General features: G+C 44.4%; 1 protein-coding gene across 1 annotated transcript; it reads right to left on the reverse strand.

Annotated features, from left to right (window-relative positions):
* Positions 1-882: 882 nt before the first annotated feature.
* LOC124646407 (protein Rf1, mitochondrial-like) lies at positions 883-3,719 on the reverse strand. Its single transcript, XM_047186525.1, has one exon. It carries the CDS (start codon positions 3,717-3,719, stop codon positions 1,269-1,271), a length of 2,451 nt encoding a protein of 816 aa, XP_047042481.1. The 3' UTR covers positions 883-1,268.
* Between the last annotated feature and the right edge of the window lie 6,528 nt (positions 3,720-10,247).

Here is a 10,247-nt window from a genome sequence, read left to right on the forward strand (position 1 = left end):
GAACTAACATAAATAAGTAAAATGAGAGTAACACTAGGGAATCATGACATGTTCTTCAGTAGCAGCTCTGTATGATAGATAACTACACAAGAACTAGCTGCATTATATAGATCACGTGGGTCATTCTTCTTTGAGGAGTTGAATTAAATCAATTAATTAACACTAAACTGCTAACATAGAAACCTCCAAAGATCACCATCCAACAAAGACTTTGTATGCATTTTAACAAAGGGTAGTGTGCCATGAAATAAATTTACCTGGTTGAAGTACAACATACCTGCCACAACCTCCACTCTACCCCTAAGCAATCTTACTTTTATGTCTGCGCTTTCCAATACAAGAGCTTCTTGGAAGAGATAGATAAACTCATGGATGAGATCCACCATGATATGCTCACAGACATCCACAATCTTTTTGCCATTAGCAAATATATAATGCACCAGACAGCCCTTGCGCGCCCAAATAGAGGGCACATGGATCAATGTCCATAGGATGCACGCCCAACAGGCACGCACCCGACCAGAACACCGTGGTTGCACCATCACTCGGCTCCACCCTGGTGAATGCAAGGAAGAAATACACGTCCAAATAGTTGAGAGGGAGCTCTGAACCATGTCAAGGCCATTGCAGTTTTAACCTGCACCATTGTCATGATAATCATTGCACCTTTTGTTTTATCATATCACATAACAAAAATAATTGCATTTGCAACTTGATTCAATAAAATTTAAGCAAGCAGACATCTAAATGTATCTCGTCCCAACATGATCATCACAATCTACCTTGATACTAAGCAGAGCCTCCATGCCGAACCAGGGAGCACATCACACATGTCAAATCAGAGGGCTCAGTAGCAGATGAGAAATCGATGCAAGAGGGATCTGTTTTAGTAAAACATATCACGATCTCATCAAGAGGGAGTTAATAGATTCATACATGAAGTTGCAAAGGAAGATGTCCAGAACAAAAACTTGAACATTATGCATACAGAAGTGGTACTCATATACTGATCTATCATGGTATTCTCACTGAAATCTATAACCTTCTTCCCCTTGGCAGACATATAATCCACCAGACGGTCCTTGCGTGTGCAAATAGATGTCAGATGGATCAATGTCCATTTGATGCACGCCCAACAGGTACACAACGGATCAGAACAGCACCGTGGATCCATCACTTAGCTCCATCCTGGTGAATGAACGGAAGAAATACACGTCCAAATAGTTGAGAGGGGGCTCTGAACCACACCAAGGCTTATCAGCCGAGTCCTATGCAACAAAACTGAATCCATCGAAGAATTGGTACTTTGCAGGGAGCAAATTTATGTGTTCTCTATATTTCCCTTTCCCTGAAAAGAGAGACAACAGCAACGAAGTAGTTGAAGCTTCAAGTGAGATGCTCTTTCCATCAACTTTAGACATGTAATTTCCGGCCTTGACTATCTCCCCTTTCTCCAATAACATTCGGATGATAATATTTAACATACGAGAGCTGGGAGCACAACCACTCTTTTCCATTGATGAGAACATACTGTCAGCTTCTTCCACTGATCCTTCTTTCAGAAGATTCTGTATCATTATCCCATAAGTAGAAGCATTAGGTACCAACCCACTCGCTGATATCCCAGCAAACAAATCTTTAGCTTCTTTTCTTTTCCGAACCTTGTACATTGCATTAATCATGATATTGAGTATTGAAATATTAAACTCCACATTCATTGAACCTAATTTCTGGAACATGACGATTGCCTCATCGGTGCAATTATTTCTACAAAGTCCCCCAAGAATTATACTGTATGTGCAAATGCTCACTGTTGTTCCACTTTCGATCATCTCCTTGAACTTTTTCTTTGCAGCAACAGTTTCCCCGGAACGAAATAACCCATCCAGTATGATGTTATATGTAACGGTTGTAGGTTTAATTTTCTTATGCGACATTTCTCTAAACAGACTCAACCCATCATCGATACTTCCATTTTTAAGATAGCCATCAATAAGTGTATTATACGTAACAACATCAGGCTGAATGCCAACTGATACCATGGAATCAAGCACTCGAGATGCTTTCTCCATCTTGCCGACTAAGCAATATCCGTCAATCAGTGAAGTAAATGTAATGACATTAGGTGTCTCACCTATCTCCACAACCAAGTTGAAGATATCGTGTGCATCCAAAACCCTTCCTTCTTTGCATAGACTGTTAATTATTGAATTGAAGAACACAATGTTGGGTCGAGGAATACCTCTGTTCATCATTTCATAAACCAACTCCTTAGCTTTCCCTAAATTACCATGTGTACAACAACCCTGAATTAGGGAGTGATAAACAACTGCGTTTGGTTCTACCCCGATGTAAATCATCTGACTGAATTTGTCCATAGCATCAGCCAGCCTGCCCATTCTACAAAGTGAAGCTATTAGAGTTGAATAGGTGATTACATCTGGACTCACTCCTTGTTCCCACATTTGCGTAAGTATGAGCATAGCTTCATCCATCATTCCATGTTTAGCATATGCATCAATTAGGATATTGAAAACATGAGAGTCGGCTACAATACCATTGCTTGACATTGAATCAAAGAGATTAATCATATCAGCAAAGCATCCTTGAGACGCATAACCATGGAGCAGAGCACCATACGTGACGATGTTAGGTTTGTGGCCCTTGGCGGTCATGGAATCAAAAACACCTGCAGCTTCTTTGGTTCTTCCATGCTTGCAAAGGGAGGCCATGAACGCGTTCCAAGTAACAATATTTGGTACGAGACCCTGGCTTGTCATTTTTCTGAACAGTCTACTTGCCTCTTTCCACTTGCCCAAACTGGAATATCCATGTATGATGCTAGTATATGTCACTTCATTCGGCTGAACTCCTCTTTCAACCATTTGCCGAAGGAAGAACTCTGCCTTGTCCATCACTCTGGCCTTGCACAGCGCATCAATAATCGAGTTATATGTCACAACATCTGGCACAACCATTTGCTGCATTTCATGGAATAGATCACATGCCTTGCCAATTTCGCCTTCCTTAAAGAAGCCATGGATGACGGTGTTATATGCGACCACATCAGGGGAGCAGGCACCTCCTTCTTTCCTCACTTTTTGGAGCAAGTCGAGTGCTTGTTGGCTTCTGCCATCTTCACATAAGCCCTTCAGAACGATGTTGTATGATAAGGCATCAGGCACACACCCGAGCTCGGACATCCTATGAAACAGCACGTTCACAGCCTCGTCCGTGCGTTTTGCATAGCAGAGGCACTTGAGGAGGGTGCTGCCGATGATCACATTTTTCTTGAGGCCCGTCCTGAGGAGGAGGCCGAAGAAGGCAAGCCCTAGGTCCGGGCGAAGCGCGCGGCAGCAGCAGTTCATGAGGACGCCATACGTGTAGATTGTGGGCCGTGCCACCCGCGGGCCAGCTTCTTCTCGGCGCGCCCGGTTGAAGAGGGCGATGGCGAGGGCAGGCCCATCTCTACAGGCTGCGGAGTCCGGCGCACGGGCGAGGGCGGCGAGGAAGCCGTCCAGGGAGCGCTCAGAGACCGGGGCGGCCTGCCGTAGCAATTCGTCGAACAGGTGGTGCGCGTCCTCCGGGCTGAGCGTGCCGGCGCGGGCGCGCTCCGTGGCCGCGGCGAAGGCGGCGTGGGGAGACCAGGAGCGTGAGGGCCGTGCGGGGGAGGTGGTGGAGGAAAGGCGGCGGCGGATGGTGGAGTGGAGGCGAGTCATCAGGATCTGCCGGTGGCGGGGCAGAAAGCCGCCGCCCTGAGGTTCTGCTGTCGACAGATTCAGTTTCAGTTTGGTTGTGCAAACCGTTTGTAACAAACTGATTACTTTTTTCTTCTCATTCAGAAATATGGGCAGTCTCCTTGTTCTTCAAAGCGTTCTCTATGTGACATATATCTATTTATTTATGCCGTGTCAATGAAATGACTTACCGAACTGTGAAGAATAGTACGGAGTAGTAACATATACTACAATGTACAGTATCTAAACTTGTACGCCAGTTTCGGTTAAGTTGTCGTATTTCAATAATAATATATTGCAATACAAATTCACTATTGTTGATTAAACAGTTCTAAGTATGTATCAAAGAGTGTGTTTTCCAAGCTCTATCTTGTAAATATGACTCCAACCATCGCTTAAAAGTTGTCGTATTTCGGTAACATACATTTTAATTTTTTCAATGCGCGTTGGAGTCAAACCTTTCGAATTTTTAATTGCTAGTATAAAATTGTCATAAATATATAAATTGGATACTTGAAAATCATACGTGTATCCTCAGAAATAAGTCGTATAAAATATAATATTGTTTTATTTCAAAGATATATCGTAATGCAAATTTTACATTGTTGAGTAAACGATTATACATCGCAAAAGAAGAGTAAACCATATGTATGCATCAAAGTAGTGTGTTTCCTAGCTCCATTCTTGTAATAAATAAATACCATAATTATAAACTCCCATCATGGGCGAACACAGAGGGTGGGCCACCCCAGATTTCTGAAATTTTTAGTACTACCCCTATTATATTATCTAGAATTGAGCCCACTTGACTTTTTTCTTGTCGTTCCAGGCCGAAGAGCTCTATCGCTCTGGTTTCGTCGACTCATTCGCTTGCTCTGGCTCTGACGCTCGCTCCCCTGGTTTCCCGCTCGACCATGGTTCGTGAGGCCTAATCCTCGCCGGCGGCTCGCTCCCCCTAGCTGAGTCCCCCGCCGGCCGCCTCCCCTCGCCAGATCGCCTTCTCTGCGACTTCCCCCATTGGTAGGCGCTGCCCACATGCACTCCCGCTCTTCGCTCGGCAGCCTCTCGTTCCCGTCGCGCGGGACCGTCAAACGCAGCTGCGCAGGGGCGCTCGGCCGCAGGGCGCAAGCCACTCGCCGCTCGGCCAGAGGCAGACCGGCAAGGTTTAGCCGCTCGCCGCACTGCAGGTCTGTTGCTTTCGCACTGGGCAAGATTGACATTTCAGGGGTGAGAAGCCTGTCAGCGCACCAAGCATCACATCTCTTCTACATGAACCGTTGTGGCAATCATCGCCAGCTTCCCCTATCGCCCTACGGCTGACGTCTCAAGCATCCTGACGATGAGCGTCGTGCCTTTCCCTTTCGTGCTTTCATGTGCGACCTGAATGCCCTTTGTGTCTTAGTTGTAATCAGATTTCACGTTTCCAAGTTTTTTTAGATAACTTTGCAGCTGTCTTTCATGGAGCTTGCACTTTGAAATCTTGTTACTCTGCCTCTGGCTTCATGCAATGGAGCCAGGATGTCCCCCGTTAATTAAAAAAATGTTTAGTATTGATTCTATTGTAATTGTAGGATTTAAGTTTAGAATTGAATCAATTTCAAATTCTAGAATTGGTAAACTTTATCACAATTGGGGGCACGCATAAATTTTTTTAGAGGTGTGCCCCCTTCAACTTTTTATGCGTCCGCCACTGACACCCATAGAGGGAAAGTTGGATAAGATTAAGAAAGTACATGGGCTAGAGATATAGAAAATAAAAGTGGAAAAGGATTTTAACAGAAGGGAATTCCTAATCCAATAAAAAAAGCCATCTTGGTCTTAGTATGGATAGAGGATCTTCCTATTACTATTCCACTCTCAACTATGAGTTGATTTGATAGATCCGATATTTATAATATTTAATCGATTCCGTGTTATCAGAATGCAAGCCTTACCCTTGAATGTGCAGCTAGAAAAAGGTGTTTATCGATAAATTTTATCCCAACCTTCTTAGAAGATATCCTTACCAATGATTGTAACCCCTCTGATTAATCAATGAAGTTCCTGATTCGCAACAAAAAACAAATCTTTGAAATTTTAATTGGGATATAATATTATCAATATGGACAACTAAAACTTGAAAAATCATCTGCATGTCTTCGAAAGAAAACATACACAAGATTTTTTTCTCAAAGTACTTTCAGAACAACACTTTTTATTTCAGGAATATTTTGTAACAGACTAATGGTAAACTTGTATTTTAGACCATACTAGAGTCCAAATGGAGAAGTTCTTAGAACATCTCCAACATCCTTCCTATATTTGGCTTTCATTGTTAAAAACTGAAAATATAGCAATTTGGTTGAAAAACCTTGCTCCAACAACCTTTGTATAAGTGGTCTCCCCACCAAAAAAAAGCTAGCAAGCTTGATATATTGGCGCCGCCGGTTTGTATATTTGCAAAGCCAAGAGGCACTTCATATAATTAGGAAAGCACAGGACGGAGGGCCAACTGCCGCTCGGTGAAGCTTCCTAAGCCCTTCTCCCGCACAAGGCCGGAGCCGCACCGCCTCCTTTGCCATTGCCGCCCCATGGCCGCCGGCATCCCGCCTGCACCGCCACCTCTCGTGCCCATGCCGGGCCTTTTCTCGCCAAAAATGAGCATCCCCGCGGCCAAATCGAGCTCCACCGCTGAAAGGACACGGATGTCGCCTAGAGGGGGGGTGAATAGGCGGTTTAAAACTTTTACGAGATGGGCTTAACAAATGCGGAATAAAACTAGCGTTTACTTTGTCAAGCCCAAAGCCTATAAACTATGGTCCACCTATGTGCACTAACAACTTATTCTAAGCAAAGGTTCACCTATGTGCACCAACAACTTATGCTAAGCAATACAAGCAAGTATGTGATAGCAAGATATATATAACTTCAAGCACGATGGCTATCACAAGGTAAAGTGCATAAGTAAAGAGCTCGGGTATAGAGATAACCGAGGCACGCGAGAGACGATGATTTATCCCGAGTTCACACTCTTGCGAGTGCTAATCTCCGGTGGAGAGGTGCGGTGGCTTAGTGCTCCCGAACGCCACAAGAGGCTCACCTTGAGGTGTGGTTGCTCGATGCACACCAACGCCACAAAGGCCTCACCCTAAGATGTGGTACTCACACCACACACCGAACGCCACGAAGGCGCCTCACCTAAATCTCCGGTGACCCTCGCCACAAAGGCCTAGGTCACGGTTCCACTAAGGGATTTCCTTCGAGGCAGAAACCGGGCCTTACACAAAGGTTGGGGCACACATCCACAACTTAATTGGAGGCTCCCAACAAATCACCACAAAGGTCTAGAATCCGTCTAGGGTTCCAAGAACCCAAGAGTAACAACCTTCTTGCTTTCACCTCCACGAATCACCGTGGAGAACTCAAACCGATGCACCAAATGCAATGGCAAGAACACCACAAAGATGCTCAAGTCCTTCTCTCTCAAATTCCAACAAAGCTACAAAAGCTATTGGGGGAATAAGAGATGAAGAACAAAGAGACACTACAAGAAAAGTTGCCATGGCCGACGAAGTTGAAGTCGCGCCGTGGTTGCTGGTGTACCATGGCCGACGATTTTGGTCCCTCCGTGGTGCATGTCAAAACTTTTTTTTCTCGTTTTTGAGGCCACCTAGCCCGACGAAAGCGGCCAAAACGTCGCGTATGGTGGCCCGGGACGTGGTGCATCGCGAATTCTCGGGTTCGCCGGCCGAGTCAACGCAAATCCGCACCGCAGAGGGATGTAGGGCCCGAGATGGCAGCCTCTACGGCATTGTTTTTTCTCGATCGCGCCATCTCGTTCAACGTTCTCCGATCGAGCCGTTTACGATGCGGGATCATGGGTCCCGCATGTCATCCTCTATGAACCAAAATTCTTTCTATTCTTGGATTTTTTTGACCCCACGATTTACGGCTACTTCCTTTTTCTTTTGATCCCTTGCCGCCTTGGAAACGTTGAGACCGCTGTTGCTAAATGGGACCCGCATGTCATCCTCTATGTGCAATCAACTTTCTTTTCTTTGAGTTTTTTTGGCACCTCAAATTTGGTCACTTGCCTTTTCTTTCGATCCTCTGCCGCCTCTCAAACGGTGATACCGCTGCTGCTAGCTTGGGACCCGCATGTCATCCTCTATGCACTATAAAACTTTCTTTTCTTGAATTATTTTTGGCACCTCAAATTTGGTCACTTGCCTTTTTCTTTCGATCCCCTGCCGCCTCTCAAACGGTGATACCGCTGCTTGCTAAATGGGACCCGCATGTCATCCTCTATGTACTATAAAACTTTCTTTTCTTGGAGTTTTTTTGGCACCTCAAATTTGGTCACTTGCCTTTTTCTTTCGATCCCTGCCGCCTCCGAAACGGTGATACCGCTGCTTGCTAAATGGGACCCGCATGTCATCCTCTATGTACTATAAAACTTTCTTTTTTCTTGGATTTTTTTTGGCACCTCATATTTGGTCACTTGCCTTTTTCTTTCGATCTCATGCCACGTTTGAAACGTTGAGGAACCTGCTGGCTCATGGGACCCGCATGTCATCCTCTATGTGCTATAAAAGTTTCCTTTGTTGGATTTTTTCACCTTCGATTTTTGGCTTGCCTTTTTCTTTTGATCCCTGCCCACTTTGAAACGTTGAGTAAGCTTGTTGGCTCAAGGGACCCGCATGTCATCCTCTATGTCCATCAACTTTCTTTTCTTGGATTTTTTTCACCCCCTAATTACTAGCTACTTTCTTTTTCTTTTGATCTCAAGCCGCATTACAAACATTGAGACCGTCTGTTGCAAAATGGGACCCACATGTCATCCTCTATGTACAATAAAGTTTCTTTTCTTGGATTATCTTTTGCTCCGATATTTTGTCACTTGCCTTTTTCTTTCGATCTCATGCCGCCTTTGAAACGTTGAGTAAGCTGCTGGCTCATGGGTCCCGCATGTCATCCTCTACGAACAATAAAAGTTTCCTTTCTTGGAGTTATTTTTGACCCCTAATTTATGGCTATTTGCCTTTTTCTTTGATCTGCTGCCCCCTTTGAAACGATGAGGACATTTGTTGGCGGGTCGGTCCCACAAGTCATCCTCTATGAACAATAAAAGTTTCCTTTGATGGATTTTTTTGAACCCCTAATTAATTTCTGGATATTTCCTTTTTTTCTTTGATCCCTGCACGCCTTGGAATCGTTGAGGATCTCTGCTTGCCTCATGGGTCCCGCATGTCATCCTCTCGAAGCGGTAAATGTTTCTTTTCTTGGATATTGTTTACCAAATGATTTTTGGCTTATTTTTTCTTTCGATATCCTGCTCGCCTTTAAAACGTTGAGGACGGCTGGCTGGCTCACGGGTCCCACATGGCAGCCTCTATGAACAATAAACGCTGAGGACGCTGCTGCCTCATGGGTCCCGCATGTCATCCTCTCAGAACGAAAATGTTTCTTTTCTTGGATCTTTTACGAACAGATTTTTGGTTTATTTTTTCTTTCCATCCCCTGCCGCCTTTAAAACGACGCTGCCGGCTCATGAGTCCCCGATGTCGGCCTCCCAGTACAAGAAACATGTGATATCTTGATTATTTTGCGGACAATAAACGGTGTATTGCGCTCCGAGCTATTTCAACGGATAAATTAAATCTTTATTTTTACATAAACAAATTTATATCTTGAATCTCCTTGTTTTTTGTTTTTGCGAAGCATAGGACTTTCTGTTTTTTTTAGAAAAATCCGAACTATCCTGCTTTGGAGTGGGCTGAAATTGTACGAGTCAAAGGGCCGGCGGGATAGTTCGAATGCCCGGATGTCCACATGCGGCCCAATTGAAATCGTTCTTTTTTTGGATTTTTTCACCCACGATTTACGGCTACTTCATTTTTCTTTTGGTCTGTGCCGCCTTGGAAACGTTGAGACCATTGCTTTGCAAAATGGGACCCGCATTTCATCCTCTATGTACGGTAAAATTTCTTTTCTTAGATTATTTTTGGCTCCTGATATTTGGTCACTTGCCTTTTTCTTTCGATCCGTGCGGCCTCTCAAACGGTGATACCGCTGCTTGCTAAATGGGACCCGCATGCCATCCTCTATGTACAATCAAGTTTCTTTTCTTGAATTATTTTTGGCTCCGATATTTGGTCACTTGCCTTTTTCTTTCGATCTCATGCCACGTTTGAAACGTTGAAAAACCTCGCTGGCTCATGGGACCCGCATGTCATCCTCTATGTACAATAAAACTTTCTTTTCTTCGATTTTTTTTGGCACCTCATATTTGGTCACTTGCCTTTTTCTTTCGATCCCCTGCCGCCTCTCAAACGGTGATACCGCTGCTGCTAAATGGGACCCGCATGTCATCCTCTATGTACTATAAAACTTTCTTTTCTTGGATTTCTTTTGGCACCTCATATTTGGTCACTTTCCTTTTCTTTCGATCTCAAGCCGCCTCTGAAACGTTGAGTAAGGTGCTGGCTCATGGGACCCACATGTCATCCTCTATGTACTATAAAGTTTTTT

This window comes from Lolium rigidum, chromosome 4 (assembly GCF_022539505.1).
Source record: "Lolium rigidum isolate FL_2022 chromosome 4, APGP_CSIRO_Lrig_0.1, whole genome shotgun sequence".
Classification (NCBI taxonomy): Eukaryota; Viridiplantae; Streptophyta; class Magnoliopsida; order Poales; family Poaceae; genus Lolium; species Lolium rigidum.

Excerpts from the sequence above, each read along its gene's own strand:
- LOC124646407 (XM_047186525.1), bottom strand. The coding sequence starts at position 3,719 with ATGACTCGCCTCCACTCCACCATCCGCCGCCGCCTTTCCTCCACCACC.